The 17,860-nt window shown below is 44.0% G+C and overlaps 1 protein-coding gene across 2 annotated transcripts in view; it reads left to right on the top strand.

Moving 5' to 3' along the window:
- The window catches only part of pkd1a (polycystic kidney disease 1a), a 272,402-nt gene that overhangs the window by 155,794 nt on the left and 98,748 nt on the right, over nt 1–17,860 (top strand). For both annotated transcript variants that reach the window (XM_059979055.1, XM_059979056.1), the window contains exon 27: nt 11,522–11,717. In XM_059979055.1, the coding sequence (XP_059835038.1) occupies nt 11,522–11,717 (196 nt within the window). The remainder of the gene's footprint in view (nt 1–11,521; nt 11,718–17,860) is intronic.

Genomic DNA, 17,860 nt, shown 5'->3' with positions numbered 1-17,860 from the left:
GTGCACTGCTGCTGCCTGTAAACAGTTTGTACGTTTTCCCTGTGACTGTGCAGGTTTCCTCCAGGTGCTCCGGTTATCTCCCACAGTCTAAAGAAGTAGCAGTTGGTAGGTTAATTGGTCATTGTAAATAGTCCTGTGATTAGGTTAGGGTTAAATCGGGGGCTTGCTGGGTGGTGTGGCTGAAAAGGCTAGAAGGGCCTGTTCTGTGCTTTATCTCGTTAAATTAATACTAGAAATACATTTCTGAGGAAATCATTTCCAGCAATGTCATCACTAATGCATTACCATGTCAAAGATGTCACTCTTAAACGTAATCAGAGTCATAGGATACTACAGCACAGAAACATTTGAGTTTGAGTGTTCCACTCAAACATTTCACCTTTCACCCTTAACCCATGACCTCTAGTTCTAGACTCACCCAATCTTAATGGAAAAAAAGCCTGCTTGCATTTACATGCGGTAGACTTAATCAACTTAAATATGCATCACATCTTTACCACTTACAAGCTGTTCAAAGCACAACACAAGACCAAACAAAATTTAACAATGATCATAAATCACAGTATTGAGTACAGGAGCTGGATGTTATGTTGAAGTTGTATAAGATGTGAGTGAGGCCAAGTTCTGTGTGTAGTTCTGGTTACTGAACGACAGGAAAGATATCAACAAGATTGAAAGAGTACAGAATAACCTTACAAGGATGTTTCTGGGTCTTGAGACCTGAGTTATAGAGGAAGGTTGAATAGGTTGGGACTCTATTCCCTGGAGCTCAGAGGAATGAGGGGAGATTTAATAGAGGTTTTCAAAAATATGAGGGGTATAAATAAGGTTAATGCAAGGAGGCTTTATCCACTGAGGTTGAAGGAGACTAGAACGAGAGGTCAATCTTTAAGGGAGACCTGAGGGGGGACTGCTTTATTCAGAGGGTGGTATGAGTGTGGTGCAAGCTGCCCGTGGAGGTGGTGGATTTGAGCTCAATTGCAACACTTAAGTGAAGTTCGAATAAGTACGTGGACGTGAGGGATGTGGAGGGCTATGATTCACATGCAAGCCAATGGCACAAGGCAAAACAGCAGTATGGCACAGACTAGATGGGCTGAAAGGCTTGTTTCTGTGCTGTGGTGCTCTATGACTCTAAGTACATACTGATATATTAAGACAGATGACTAAAACCCTGATCAAGGTGGCTTCAATAAGGACCCATGCTGTGGAATTTCCTCTTCAAACCTCTCCACCTTTCTCGTTCTCTCCTTCCATGTGCTATTTCAAAACTTTATTGCATTAGAGGGAAACAGCTGTGAGGCATTAGGTAACTATTAATTAAATTAGAGATTTTTTATTGTTTGCTCTCACTTAAATGATTCTAAGTGATTGTTTAAACATTATTGCAAGTCTGGATAGACATTCAAGGCTTTTTTGAATGTTTCTAAATGTAAAAACATTTTTTAAAAGTTTGAAAATGTGAGGGCAGCGCAGTAGTCTGGCAGTTAGCACAACACTTCATAGTACAGCAGACCAGGCTTCAAATCCCACTGCTGCCTGAAGGAGTTTGACGTGGTTTTCCTCCAGGTGCTCTGTTTCCACCCACACTCCAAAGACCTGCCAGTTGATAGGTTAATTGGTCATTGTAAATTGTCTGTAATTGGACTAAAATTAGATTGGGGGATTGCTGGGTGCTTCAGCTCTAAGGCCTGGTTCATGCTATATCCCAATAAATAATCATCCCAAATAAAACCCTCAGAAGCAATACTTTGACAAAACTGGGGATTGAAATTTAGTCAGCTGAGGACAGCTATTTAGCAAGTTGTTCCCCACCCACCCGTCTATATAATGGTATCGATGCACTGTGCCCAGCCCTGGCTCTGGTTTTTTGGGACTCCCTGAAAGTTCTAGTAACCATATACTACCCTGAGATTAATTTTCTTGCAGGCATTCACAGTAGAACAGAGAAATACTGTAGAATCAATGAAAAACTGCACACAAAGACCGACAAATGGCCAATGTACAAAAGATAAATTGCCTAAATACAAAACAAAATAAATAATAATATTTACATATGTGAATAAAAAAAAAATCTGAGAACATGAGTTGTAGAGTCCTTGAAAGTGAGTTTGTACGTTGTGGAAGCAGTTCAGGGTTGAGGAGAGTGACATTATCAATGCTGGTTCAGGAGCCTGCTGGTTGAAGGGTAATAGTTGTTCCTGACTCAGGTGATGTTGGACCTAAGGTTTCTGTATCTCCTGCCTGATGGTAGTAGTGAGGACAGAGCTTGGCATGGACGATTGGGATCCTTGATGGTGGATGCTGCTTTCTTGTGGGGGCGCTGCTTGTAGATGTGCTGAATGATGGGGAGGTTTTCCTGTAACGGAATGGGCTGTATCCATCAGCTTCAATAGGCTTTTCCGTTCAGGGTAGATAAGTGGAATAATAGATTACTTAGATAATTGAGCAGTACTGGAACCAGGTTAAATTATCCAGCCTGATTTATGCAGATGCTCCTGCTAACGCTTTACTTTAGCCCATCTCTGAGATACTTTGCTGCACCATAGGCAGGTGAGCTTCAAAGACCAAGGACCTAAGCTCCAAACCTGGCAGGACTACAAGCTGATGAAAGTTAAGGTACAACACAGATTCTGCACACAATAAACGGCACACGTCACAGAATGGTGAAAGTTCCTATTCCCAAGGCAGTTCACACACGTAGCTCTAATGGATGGTATCAGATACTTCCGTTTCAGTCTGCTACTGCTGAGAACCACCAAGGTACAATCTATTGTCAGAGAAATGTATACAATATACATCCTGACATGCTTTCTCTTCACAACCATCCACAAAAACAGAGGAGTTCCCCAAAGAATGAACAACAGGCAAATGTCAGAACCCCAAAGTCCCCCCTCCAGTTCCCTCCTCCCGCGCGTAAGCAGCAGCAAGCAACTATCTCCCCCTCCCCCCACTGGCAAAACGAAGCATCGGCACCCGTCACCGAGCACTCAATCGTGACCAAAGCAACAGCAAAGACACGGACGCAGTTAGCCCAAAGACTTAGCGTTTCACCCAGTTTTTGACATACCACGGGTTCTCACTCTCCCTAATAAGGGAGAAATGGTGTCTCCATTTTCACAGCAAGCAGAGAAACTTAACACACAACTCGCTGTTTTGTGATGTTAAAAGGCCGCCTCTTTGCTTTTTTTTCAAGCTTTGTGCCCAAAGATCACGATCGCGAATCTCTGGGCACACAGCCGCAGATATTCCGACTCTTTCGACAACCCACGGGTCTCCTGTCATGACACCGACCCTCTATCTACCTGTCTCCTGGGCTCTGAGATCCTAGGCTTCCAAAGCCGAGCCAAATACTTAGGCCAAACCCTCGGCGTGCCGAACAACAACGTCCAGTCATGAAACCCCGAGAGCGGGTCCCATTCCCGCAAAGAACCATAGTCAGCATCAGCTCAGAATCTTCAAAAGAACCCTGAAAGGGAAAAATAGAGATCTTAAAGCTGGAAATAGAGCTGTTTCAAAGATGCAAGCAAAGGAGTCACTGTTTAGCGCCGTCATCAATCATCAATCCACTTCGCCTTCTTCTAAGATCTGTAATGTTGTTTCAATGCGACTAAAAAATCTGTCACTACTTGAAATTGATGGAAGTTGAGCGGACTCTGGTTGCTGGTGGTGCCATGCTTCCCCTTAAAATGGTGGAAATAAATAGTTAAAATTTATTTTAAATGTTGAAATCCCTCCCTAAACCTCTTCATCTAAGGAAAGGATGGAACACTACAGCACAGAAACAGCCTCTTTAGCCTATTTAGCCCATGTTGAACTATTATTCTGCCTAGTCCCATTGACCTGCTCATGGATCATAGCCCTACCACCTATATAATTTCTCTTAAGCATTGAAATCGAACCCATATCCACCACTTCTGCTGGCAAATCATTCCACACTCTCACCACCCTCTGTGTGAGGAAGTTCCCTCTCAAGTTCCCCTTAAACATTTCACCTTTCACCCTTAACCCATGACATTTAGTTCTAGTCTCACCTAACCTCAGTGGAAAAACACTGCTTGCATCTACCTCATCTATTCCCCTCGTAAGTTTGTACATCTTTCTCAAATCTCCCCTCAACGGCAATAAAATAGTGGTGTTAATTGTGTGCAGAATCTGTTTTGCATCTTAAATTTGGCCAACTTGTAGTCTTGCCACGTTTGAAGTCTAGGTCCTTGATTCTCGAAACCCAGCTTCAAATGGTGCAGAGGAGTTTTCACAAGAACGATCCCAAGAAGAAGAGTTTGATCTGTGAGGAGCATTTCATACCTCTGGGCCTGTATTTAATGGAGTTCAGGAGGATGAAGGAGAGAACTCATTGGGACCTACTGGATACCGAAAAAGGATTCTGATGATGTTTCCATTATCTAGGATCTGAGCCATAGAATAAAGGGATGCCCCTCTACAACTGAGATGAGGAGAAAATTCTTCTGCCAAGGAGTGATAAATCAATGGAATTTGTTGCCACAGAGGGCTGTTGGATGCCAAGCCAATGGGTGTATTTAAAGTAGAGATTGATGCGTTCTTGATTGGCAAAGGGGTCAAGCGTTACAGGGAGAAGGTGGGAGAATAAGGTTGAAAAGAAATCACCCATGATTGAATGGCAGACCCAACTTGATGGGCTCAATGGGCTAATTCTGCTCCTAGATCTTATGGTTTTATCTCTTCTTCCTCTTCCTTCAAAATATTTCTTAAAACCTGCCATTGCCTGAACTACTGAAAGTTTCGAGCATCTTCCATTTCCTGTTTTTAAATCAACTTTTAGAGGAGCTCAGTGGGTCAAGCAGCAAAGTGATAGTCGATGTTTTAGGTCAACACTCTAATTTGCTCCAGCAATTTGCCTTATATTCCTCTAGATTCCCACATCTGTGATCTCTTGTGGCTTCTGTTTTTAAATCATATTGGCTCCACTTTTCCTATCCCGCTCATTAAGTTGAAACTGCGTGCCAGGTCCCACCACTTTATTACCATCAATAGCTCATTACACAGACCAAGAAACTTAATGTACCGGTAAGCAACACACACACACACACAATTCTGGAGGGATTCAGTAACTCAGTCAGCACCCATGGACTGGAATAAACTGTCAATGATTCGGGCCGTAGCCCTTCATCAGGACTATCAAAGGTCTCAACCCAAAATGCCAACTGTTCATTTCTGTAGATGCAGCCTGACCTTGCTGAGTTACCCTAGCATTTTGTGTGTGTCGTTCTGGATTTCCAGCATCTAAAGAATCTTTCATGGTTAAGATGTGCAGTAAGTGCTTCTGTTAAGCTATTTCAACATCCTATTACTATGCACAAAGGTTTGTCCTCCTTCCCCTCACCCCACCTCCTTATTCTGGCTTCTGCCCACTTCCTTTCCAGTCCTGATGAAGGGTCTCAGCCTAAAACATGACTGTTTATTCCCCCCTGTAGCTGTTGCCTGACCCATAAGAGTTCCTTCAACACTTTGTGTGTGTGGCTCAGTGTTTCCAGCATCTGTAGGATCTCTTGTGTTCTACGTCCCCCTCCTCCACCTTCTGCCCTCCTCGACTGAAAACTGATCTGCATCTCTTGTTCTGACAAAGGGGCTCAAACTTGAAATGGGGGGCTGTCTCTCCTTCCGCAGATGCGGCCTGACACGCTGAGGTTTTCCAGCACCGGCCAGGTCTAGCAGTACTCCGCATAGAGAAAGGAATTGTTCATGTTTTGGGTCGGAATCCTGCACCAGAGTTTTGACACAATACACTGACAATGCGCCCCCCACCATCCCCGCCCCCCACTGTCCCTCACAGTTTCTTCTCAAACTGCTGAGTTCCTCGAGCAGATTGTTTGTTACTCCATATTCCAGCATCTGTAACAAGCAGGATTTCCCGGTGGCCAAACATTTTAATTCCAATCACCATTCCCATTCCAATATGTTGGTCCATGGCTTCCTCGACTGCCACGATGAGGCCACAGTCAGATTGGAGGAGCAACACCTCATATTCCACCTGGGCAGTCTCCAACCTAGCAACATCAATTTCTCCAACTTCTGGTGATTTCTTCCCACTCCCACTTCTCTATTTTTCCATTCCCTATTCCGGCACCACTCTGACCCCTGCTCTTCTCCTCACATACCTATCATGTTGCTTCTCCTCCTTCTATGGTCCACTCTTCTTTCCTATCAGATTTCTTCTTCTTCAGCCTTCTATCTTTACTTCCCATCAGCTCCCAGCTTCTTACTTCATCTCTCTCCCAGCCACCCACCTTCCCCCTCATCTGGTCTCACCTATCATCTGCCAGCTTGTACTCCTTCCCCATCTTTTTATTCTGACTTCTTCCCTCTTCCTTTTCAGTCTTGATGAAGGGTCTTGGGCCGAATTATTCCTTTCCGTAGCTACTGCCTAAGATTCTGCACAAATTCCTCCAGCATTTTGTGTGTGCTGTCCTTGTGTCGACTGAACACCTGCAGGCATCCACAGTTTGGCATTCCAATTCCCTGGAGTATACTTGGCTGCCGCTATCCCTTTAAGACTTATTGCCCGCCACGTTTCTTCATGGAAGGTCTGTACTTGAAGGCCTCGTGCTGAGCACTCTGTGCTCAATCATAAGAGTTCCATTTCCAGTACTAATGTTAGTAATTTTGCTTTTGGATTTCATTTGTGTCATTTATTTTGAGTCTGAGTCTGAATTTAATCTAGACCTTACTCTACACTTGGGTTCACTACCGTCTGTAGCTCTCTTGTTAGATCTGCAATCTCTTGTTCAAGTTCAAGTTTATTACCGTTCAACTGTACACATGTATACAGCTAAATGAAACAATGTTCCTCAGGGACGAAAGTGAAAAACACAGCACATATATCACATACAACAAATAAAATAACGTTGACACGATAGAAGAAAATATAAAGAAAAGTATTTTGTAGACGTAAAGTAGACATTCTGACATGAAGTGCATATTCAACACATAGCTAAATATACAACAAGATATTGCTGCCAGCACTGTCATAAACAATGTGTACAGTGTGGTAGCGGGGTGTTCGGAAGCCTCACAGCCTGGGGAGGGTTATTACCCAGACTAACAGTCCTTGTTCTTATAGGGTGATACCTCCTGCCTGATGATGGGACCTCAAAGAGATTTTGGGTCAGATGGCAGGAATCCTTGACAATGCTGAGAGCTCTATGAATGCAGCACTTCAGGTGTACGTCCCGGAAGGGCGAGGGGGGCAGAGAGACCTTCAGCGGTCCTCACAATCTGCTGCAGAATCTTATGGTCAGATACCTTGCAATTTCCATACCAGACAATAGAAGTTATGGTCGAAATGACAATAAAAGTTGACTTGACTTGACACAGCTCGTCAGGACACTCTCAATGGTGCTCCGGTACAATGTGGTCAGAATGGGAGTGGGGAGCCTCACTCACTTCAGTCTCCTCAGAAAGTGGAGGTGCTGCTGTGCTTTCTTGACTAAAGACGTGGTATTGAGAGGTGAGATCACTGTGATGCGCACTTCAAGAAATTTGGTGCTTCTGGCTCTCTCTGTGAAGTTGAAGTGCGGTAGACAGTCATCAGCCTGCACCTTTCTGGAGTCCACAATCATCTCTTTAGCCCTGTGCACGCTGAGACTGAAGTTGCATTTGCACCGGTCCACAAGCCATTCTAACTGCGCCCAGTACATCGACACATCATCGTTGCTGATGAGGCCAACCACTCAACTTCCTGTTCGACCAGGTCACTGGTCACCTGAAATAACATCTCCTTACTTAGATCAGAGCCAAATTCATATTTGCTCTCATTCCTCTGAAATGTGTCGGGACTTTTTTTACCCACATAAAAGTTGCTGCTGCGCCAGTTGTTTCTACCATGTAAGTTGTTCTTAGTACCAGTTTGGGAGAGAATTGGCACAGAGCTTGTTTAAAAGGAAGGAGTTTCTGAAGGTCTGGCGCCTGGATTTAATGAGGTGCAGAACCAGAGGCAGTTATATGCAGTAAGCTGCAGCAAATGGCTTCCATGTGGTGCACAGGCTGGAAACGATGTGCCTACCATTCAAAACCTGTTGTTTTTCTTTTGGTGTTGAGCGGACTGTATTAAATCTTTACCTCTAGTTAAACTCTGGTGTGACTCTAGCTGTTCTGCTCCAGGATGGTTTACCCACGGCATAAGATGATTAACTCTTACAAACCCGTTCACGATTCAAGATTGTTTATTGTCATTCTTCAGTACACGAGTGTAAAGGAGAACAAAATAATTGTCACTCCGGAAACGATGCAGCACAAAAAAAAAACACAATAAGCATAAAGAACACAATAATAAATAAAGAAAACCACAATAAAAGCAATCCTATAAAAACAATATACAAGTAATTGTGATATGTGTAGACTATATGACCATAAGACATAGGAGTAGAATTGGACCATTCGGCCCATCGCGTCTGCTCCGCTGTTAGAGCCTCTGCCTCAAAATCCCAACAAGCCCAGTTCAATCTTGACCTCCGGTGCTGTCTGTGTGGAGTTTGCACGTTCTCCCTTTGACGTAAAGCTTTCCTCTGGATGCTCTGGTTTCCCTACACATCCCAAAGATTTTAGATAAATTGGCCACTTTTATTGTCCCTAGAATCTGACAGAGAGGAGGTATAGGCATGAATAAAACAGGTTTTGGGAGGATCAGTATGAAGTTGGGTATTCAAGATGTCCAAGAAACCATCTCATGGACGATTTGGCAATTCTGGACTAAGCTTGAATCAACGAATGATGCTTAACAGCTTTGGTGGGGCTTGCATACTATCACTCTTACAAAGCGAAATCAAGTGATATAGGTAACCACAGGACTTTGCTTCCAGCTGAGCTCAATGCCTTCTATGCTTCCTTTGACCATCAAGACATGGAGGAACCATCACAAACTCCCACAGCCCCTGATGATCCTGTGATTTCAGTCTCTAATTCCAACATGAGAACATTCTTCTGGAGGGTGAACCCACAGAAAGCTGGCTCAGATGGGTGGGGTACATGGCCGAGTATTAAAAGACCTGTGCTGATGTACTGGCTGGAATCTTCAATGAAGTCTTTATCCTTTCTCTTCAGTGGTCTGAGGCACCCACCTGCTTCAAGCAGGCTTCAATTATACCAGAGCCTCAGAAGAACATGGTAACCTGTCTCAAAGACTTAACATCCAGTAGCTTTTACATCCACAGTGGTGAACTATTTTGAGAGGTTGGTGATGATACATACCGACACCTGCCTGAGAAGTGACTTAGATCTGCCCCAATTTGCCTACCATCACAACAGGTCAACAGCAGGTACCATTTCATTGGCTCTTCACTTAACTCTGGAACATCTGGACAGTGAAGATGTATTCATCAGGATGCTCTTTATTGACTACAGCTCTGCATTCAATACTATCATCCCCTCAAAACTGATCAATAAGCTTCAAGACCTTTGCCTCAGTACCTCTTTGTGCAACTGGATCCTCGAGTTTCTCACTTGCAGAACCCAGTCAGTTCAATTTGGCAACATCTCCTGCACAATCTCCATCATCAGAAGTACACCACAAGACTGCGTGTTTCAACCTGCTCTGCTGAGTGCTGCCACAATAATCAACGTCAGCAAGACAATTGAGTTGATTATTGACCGGGAGGAGGAAACCAAGGGCCCAGAGGATCAATGATGGAGATGGTCAGCAACTTTAAATTCTTTGGTATAATAATTTCAGAGAACGTGTCCTGGGTACAATTATGAAGGAAGCACTGCAGCACCTCTTCTTCCTCAGGAGTTTGCAAAGATTCTACATAATATCTCTAACTTTGACTAAATCCCATATATGTTTGGCGGAGAGTATATTTCCCAGTTGCACAACCTGGCATGGAAACACCAATATCCTTGAATGGAAGATCCTGTAGCGCTCAGTCCATCACAGATAAAGCCTCCCCACCATTGAGAGCTACATGGAGCGCTGTCGCAGGAAAGCAGCATCCATCATCAGGAATCCCCACCATCCAGGTCATGCTGTCTTCTCACTCCTGTCATTAAGAAGAAGATATTGCACCCTGAGGATTCATACCACCAGGTTCAGGAACAGTTATTACCCGTCAACCATCAGGGTTTTGAACCCCATCACTGAACTGTCTCCACAACCAAAGACTCTTCATCTCATGTTCTCGATATTTGGTGCTTGTTAATTTATTTTTAGCACTATTATAATTTTTTCTTGTATTTTGTGCTTGCACGGTTTGATGGCTTTTGCACACTGATTGTTCACCGCTGTTGGTGCAGTCTTTCATTGATTCTATTATGGTTATTGGAGTTATTGAGCATGCCCACAAGGAATTGAATCTCAGGGTTGTACATGGTGGCACATATGTACTTTGATAATGAACCTTCTTTGAACTTTGATTCAATGTTCAGCACAGACTAGTGGGCCAAATGGCCTGATTCTGTACAGTATCTCTCTATGACTATATGAGAACTTGATAAATAATTGGTACAGTAGAACTTTTACATGGCTAGTGTGAAACAGCAGAGAAGTGTGATGCATAGGGCAAATCCATGGGATTCCTACTATGCCTTTTCCTTCTATAGTTCATTCAATGGAATAGAAATTTCTCACTGGTGACATTGGCTAAGCAGGCTTATGTTGTTACTTTAGTTCCAAAATTCAGTAACAGTGAGGACAATAGAACAGAACTTTAGAAGTGGGGAACAAAGATTAAAAAAGGAGATTCAAAGATGTGCTTTATTTGTCACATGTATATCAAAGCAATGAGCAGATACCACTCTAATGTGGGTTTAGCAAGGTGATACTGAGAACTAATGGTTTTGTTCTTCACCCCGGAGAGATGTCTCACAGGCTTCTGATTTCGTATCATCTGCCAAAGTCAAACTAAACCCAATTCCTTGTTTTGCTTCATCTCTGACAAACAAGGTTCCAAAAACCCTCACAAATCTCAGCTTTTGTACCGCCTGCATGGTTTCATAAAATGATGTGGTTGTTAATGGGTTTTTTCTCACCCCCCCCAACCTTTTTGATTCCTCCCACCCCTTCTCTTCCCTCCTACTTGCATGGGCTCCCTCTCCCTCTCTATCTCTATTTCTCCCTCTCTATCTTTCCCTCCCTCTCTCTCCCTAACTTCCCTGCCCTTTCACTATCCTTTCTCTTCCTCACTTCCCCTGTCCTTCCCTACCTCTATCTTTCACTTTCACTCTCTTTCTCTCCCTATTCTCCGGCTCCTCCTCCTCTTTCTGTCTCCCCCCCCCCCTTACCTGTGGACTCACTTCCACTCTCCTACCCTACCCTACCCCACCCCCTGACTCTCTGTCTTTCTTTCTCTCTCTTGCTCCCTCTCTCTACCCTCCCTCACTCTCTGCCCCTCTCTCTTACTATCCTATCTTTTTCACACTCTTTCTCTCCCCTATCCCTCTCTGTTTGCTCTCTTCCCCTCTCCTCCACTACTCTCTCTCTCTCCCCCCCCACTCTCTTCACTCTCTTTCACGCCTTTTCCTCCCTTTCTCCCATTTCTCCCACCAGCCATCCTCGATCATGAGGAACTACATAGTCCTCATCACTTGTGGCATATGCTTTGCCATCTACGCCGTCTCGGCTGTCATTGTCCGGAAGCTGGATCGGATCGACATCGGCCGAGTCGGAGTCATCCCACTCTGTGGAAAGGATGGGTTCTACAAGTACGAGATCCTGGTGAAAACCGGCTGGGGTCGTGGCTCAGGTGAGCAGTTCTACAGCTTACTCTGTCATCCCTTCTGACTTGATTACCTGAACCACAAGACTTGCTGTTCCTTATACTTTGAGAAAAATCCTAAATCATTAATCCAAGCGAGGTGGAGATACATCTTTACCAAAGGAGGTCTAAGGCGCTCCTTCCTTCCACAAACCTGCAGGTCACCCTTGAACAAGGTGTAGCACCTGCTTAGCCACCTCACCCCTAATCAGGGTCACGTGAAGCCACAGGAGCAGGTGGTGGATGGTCATGTGAGCAGCCGGTGCAGATCACAAGTCCTGGTTATGGGACAACAGACGCCAGGCAGACAATCTCTGAAGAGTATTGATAATGGCGGGGGTTATCCGTCTTGTAAAGATACTGCCCAGAAGATAGAAAAACACATCTGTAGAAACATTTGGCAAGAACAATCATGGTTATGGAAAGACCGTGTTCGCCTACGCCACATGACAGAGTACATAGTGAACAAGTGAAACTGTAGGTGCCAACAGAAAGCCCACACATATTGGGGTTCAAAAATAACAGGCTATATATTAAAACTAGTGAGCACCAGGAGACCAATCAAAGCTGATCAACTGGAGCATGAACTTCAAAGTCAAAGTGAAAATCACAGGAATAAATGATCAAAGTATATTTCTGTCATCATATGGTACCTTGAGCTTCTTTTGCTTTCAGACATTTACAGGAAAATAAAGAAATACAATAAAATTTATGAAATTAGAATTCTTTGAGTAAGAGTATGAATTTTATAAATTCTATTGTATTTCTTTATTTTGGAATTAAGGCTGGCAAACGTCCAATGTACACAAGGCAAATTGTGCAAATAGCAAATAAATAAACAGATAATATTGAAGGCATGAGCTGTAGAATCCTTGCAAGTGAGTGTGTAGGTTGTGGAATCATAAACAGGAGAAAATCTGCAGATGATGGAAATCCTGATGAAGGACCTTGGCCCGAAACGCCGACTGTTCACTCTTTGCCGTATGAGTTCCTTCATCATTTTGTGCGTGTTGTATAGGTTATGGAGACAGTTCGGTGCTGAGGTGAGTGACGTTATCCACACTGGTTCAGCAGTCTGATGGTTGATGGTTTAATAACCGTTCCTGAGCCCAATGGGATGGGACCTACTGTCTGATGGTGAGAAGAGAGCATGACCTGGATGATGGGTGTCCTGACGATAGAATTTTGAACAGCTTTAATGTTCTCAGCTGAAGAGATTACACACAGACAGCAGTACTAGATTTTGCTAACAAAGTGCGGTTTCAAAGAGACTAAATTTGGTAATTACAGGCGAAATCAAGATTATAGATGGAGTATTGTGAGCAGTTTTGGGCCTCATATCTAAGAAATGGCATTAGTGAGGGTTCAGAGGAGGTTTCTGAGAATTATCCCAGGAATGAAGGGGTTAAAGTATGGGGAGCATTTGAAGGCTGTGGACTCACTGGAGTTTACAAGAATCAGGGTTTTCTCATTGAAACCCATTGAGTATTGAAAGCACTAGATAGAGCATATGTGGAGAGGATAATTCCAGTAGTGGGTGAGTCTAGCACCAGAGGGCGCCAACTTAGAATATAAGCATGTCCCTTTAGAACAAAGACTAAAAGGAATATCTTTAGCCGGGAGGTGGTGAATTTGTGGAATTCATTGCCTCAGACTGCTGTGGAGGCCAAGTTGTTGGGTATATTTAAAGCAGAGATTGATAGGTGCTTATTTAGCAGCGGCATCAAAGGTTATGGGGAGAAGACAGGGGAGTGAGGTTAAGAGGGATACTAGATCAGCCATGATCGAATGTTAGAGCAGACTTGAAGGGCCAAATGGCCTAATTCTGCTGCCCTGTCTTATGGTCTAACAAAATGATTATCCACAAGTCTAATTTAGTTAACAGTGAATCCACTTTTCTATTACAGCAATGGGTGCCTAACAAAGTTCCTGAAACTTGGGTGTTGCCGCTGCTGATTTCCTCCATCTCTACCTCTAAGCTTTGTATGTAATTCCTCGTTACTACATTAACACAATCCACATCCCCGTTCTAGTTATTAGACCTCAGATTCTTTCCTGTAGAACACATCCCAAAACTAAAGATGTTTGGCTCCGATGGAGACACGCTTTATATTAATCATTTTTGCCATGGGGGTACAATAGACTAGGTCAACATTGGTCTCTCATCGATTATTGACCCTTGAACTGTGCAGTTAAGCAGCAAAGACTCTGGAGTTACATATAGGCCGAGCCAGATTTCATAAACGCAAAAGGTTCTGCAGATGCTGGAACCCTAGAGCAACCCATGCAAAATGCAGCTCAGGTATCATCTATGGAAATGAATAAACAGTTGACATTTCAGGCAAAACTCTTCATAAGGACTGGAAAGGAAGGGGGAAGATGCCAGAATAAAAAGGTAGGGGAAGGGGAGGAGGATAGGAGGAAGCTGACAGGTGAAGCCAGGTGAATGAAAGGTAAAGGGCTGGAGAAGATGGAATCTGATAGGAGAGGAGAGTGGATCATAGGAGAAAGGGAAAGAGGAGGAGCACCAGAGGAGCTGATAGGCAGTTGAGGAGAAGAGGTCAGATGTCAGAGCGGGGAATAGAAGAAGGAAGGGCAAGTGAAAAAAAGTTAACAGAAGGAGAACTCGATATTCATGCCAGCAGGTTGGACGCTGCCAAGACCAAATGTAAAATGTTGCTCCTTCACCCTGAGAGTGGCCACATTGTGGCAGAAGAGGACAGATCCAACTAGATTTCATGAACTTGAACTTGACTTTTGCACCTTTTCTCTGATGGGTGGGAAAAGAAGAGAAATGTCCAGGTCTAGGGTGAGTGGGATCTTTGATTATGCTGGCTATTTTGCTGAGGCAGCGACAAGTATAGACATCCAGGAGAGGCACAACGCCCTGCAGATATTTGCAATTGTGGGCACAGCAGTTGCCAGACCAGACCATGATGCATCCAGATAGGAAGTTTTCTGTCAAGGTGGTGAGGGTCAAAGAGGAGATACCTAACTTCCTTTGCCTCCTGAGGAGGTAGATGCACTGGTAAGCTTTCTTGGCTGCGGTGCCAGCATACCACGGTGTGCTCTCACAGAACTAGACCCAAATGCGAAAGAATGGCAGACTTTGTCTGTTACGGTGTTGTGGAGAGAAATAATTGTCTCGTGGTGTTGCTCAATTGCTCCCCTGAGCCCCTGCCGGTATTCCTATGTGTAACCTCTTGTTTCCGTCCCTTCACGGGAAATCTGCCACCTTCAGGTCAAGTTGTGAGCCTGCTGTCTACTGCTCCTGGGTTGAGTTGGTGCCAGTGACCCCTGTAACAGAGAAAGCCTGCTGTTCCTCGACATTTGGGTCCAGTCCTGTGAGCACACACCGTGACAGAATGATCTGCTAAGGCACCAAACGAGAGTCCTCTTTAAATAGTCATAGAATATGGAAAACCCGTGCCAGTCACAATTAACTTGACAGGATTAAACCAAAGGCACAAAGGCTTAATGGCTCTAGTCAAGATAATGATTATTAACTACATGTGCTCAAGAACCCAAGAGGTTTGACACTCTACTGCAAGGGCGGAGGGTTCATGACACATCTTAGTTGGACCAGACCGTGAAATGTTGTCAAAATAGCAGCACGCTCCTGAAAGAGAATGACAATATCCTACATCCACACCCCCCTGTGTCTGTGGTAAAGCTGAACATGCTCCTCGTTTACACTAAACCCCATTAACTTCCCACTTAAAAGTCCAGAGCTGTTATCGTTGGCATGGAAATATTTAACAGGGTCATTCTGCAATAACACTGCGCTGTTTATTGTGAGCAGAATCCGTGTTGCACCATAACTTCAGCCGACTTGTAGCCCAGCCAGAGAGGATGTGGCACTTCTTTCATCAGTTATTCTTCTTTACGAAGGGTCTCGACATTCCGGCAGGCTGCTACTGATGGGGTTGCGGCATTTGGAACCGCTAGTAAAAATCACAGTGAGGTAGACCGAGAGCGTATTCAAATTAATCATTGTGTTTAGATAAGAAAAATGTGAAAGATTCACTGGAACCTGTCTCTGGTTACAACACTAAATTAATCCACAACCTAGGGACTCATCTTCAACAACTCTACAGCTCAAATTCTCAGCATTGTTTATTGTTATTTATTCATTATTATTAGTTTTTTTTGTATTTACACAGTTTGTCTTTTCCGCGTTGGCTGTTGGCATGAATATTGATTTCTCCTTCCGATAAAAAAGATTCCCACCCTCTCTTTTCTTCTGTTCCCCACTCTGGCATTTTATCTCTTTTCACCCGCCTGTCACTTCCGTCTGGGTTCCATCCTTCATCAATTTCTCCTATGGTCCTCTCTCCTGTCCTGTCACATTTCTGCTTCGCCAGCCCTTTACCTTTCCCACCCCACTGGCTTCACCTATCACCCTCCAGGTAGCTTCCCTCCCCTCACCCCCACCTACCCTTTTATTCTGTGGTCTTCCCATCTTCTGTCCAATCCTGAAGAAGGGTCTTGGCTTAAAATATCAACTGCTTATTCACTGCCATAGATGCTGCCTGACCTGCTGAGTTCCTCCAGCATTTTGTATGTGTTACTTTGGATTTCCAGCATCTGCAAACTTCCTCAAGTTTATGGTTGCTTGTCCATCTTTGTTTGTGTGTTGTTTTTCATTGATTCTATAGGGTTTCTTTTTATCTACTGTGAATGCCCACAAGAAAATTAATCTTAGGGTAATTATCTTTGATAATAAATTTACTTTGAACTTGAAATTTGAACTGAGATCTTACACATGCCTAGTTATATTATGCCCTTCCTCCAATATATAAATTGTATTCCCACTCTGATGTGTCAGTCCATACCCTCCTCTACTGCCACGCTGGGGCCACTCTCAGATTGGGAGCAACTCTTCATATCCCGTCTGGGTAGCCTCCGAGCTGATGACATGAAAATTGATCTCTCTAACCTCCCGTAATTTTCACCACCTCCTTCCCTCTTCAATTCCTCACTCTGGCTCCTCTCTCACCTCTCCACTTCTGCTCAACTGCCTATCACCTCCCCTGGTGCCCCTCCTCCTAGCCATACCTCTTTCCATATGGTATAATGAGAAGAGGTCATGTCTGGATGGTGAGGCTCCTTAATGGTGGATGCCACTTTCCCGAGGCATCGCTTTTTGAATATGTTGGCTGTACTTACAAACTTTGCAGCTTGTTCCAATCTTCTACATCGGTGCTTCCATAACAGATGGTGAATTCCCTCCATGGCAGAATAAATAGCCAACGTTTTGAGCTGAGACCTTTCATCAATATTGGAATGGAGGGGAGAAGAAGGCAAATAAGAAGGAGGGAGGGACAAGAAAGAATACAAGTCTGGCAGGTGATTGGTAAGACCAGTTGAGGGGGAAGGTGGGTGGGTAGGAGCGGGGGATGAAGTAAGAAGCTGTGAGTTGATAAGTGGAAGAGGTAAAGGGCTGAAGAAAGAATCTCATAGGAGAGGACAGATGATCATGGAAGGAAGGGAAGGAGGATGGGAACCAGAGGATAGTGAGGGGCAGGAGTGGAAAGAGAAAAGGTCAGAAGATAACCAGAATCTAGAATGAAAAAAGGAGAAGAGGGAAGGGCAGTAATTACCAGAAGTTAGAGAAATCAATGTTCATGTTGCCAAGATCCTTCATCAGGTTTGCCGAACTATTAATATGGATTTTGAACCACACCAGGATCAATAACCCAGTTCTCTACATTAATCAGACACACAAGATTGCAGATGCTGGAATCCAGAGCAAAAAGCAGTCCTAGTGTAGGGTCTTGACCCAAAATATCAGGAATTCCTTTACCCCCCCCCCCCAACCCAAGCTTCAGTGATGCTGCTCAACCTGTTGTCTTCTGCCAATAATTTGCTTCTTGCTCTGTGTTAACTCGTTAACCATGACTTAATCACAATCACACCAGACACTTGTTGATATTCATAGAATTTGTCTTTGGACCTTAGAACATAGACCAGTACAGCACAGGAACAGACCTGTCGGTCCGTTTGCGTTGTGCTGATGAAATTAAAAGTCATTAATTCATTTATTATTGTAGCATATACTGAGGTATAGCAAAAAAACATTGTTTGAATTTGTATGCCTCCTAATCAGATCATTCCATCACCTCACAATG

Source organism: Hypanus sabinus, chromosome 9, assembly GCF_030144855.1.
Source record: "Hypanus sabinus isolate sHypSab1 chromosome 9, sHypSab1.hap1, whole genome shotgun sequence".
Lineage (NCBI taxonomy): Eukaryota > Metazoa > Chordata > Chondrichthyes > Myliobatiformes > Dasyatidae > Hypanus > Hypanus sabinus.
This window is presented reverse-complemented; position numbering and strand designations above follow the sequence as displayed.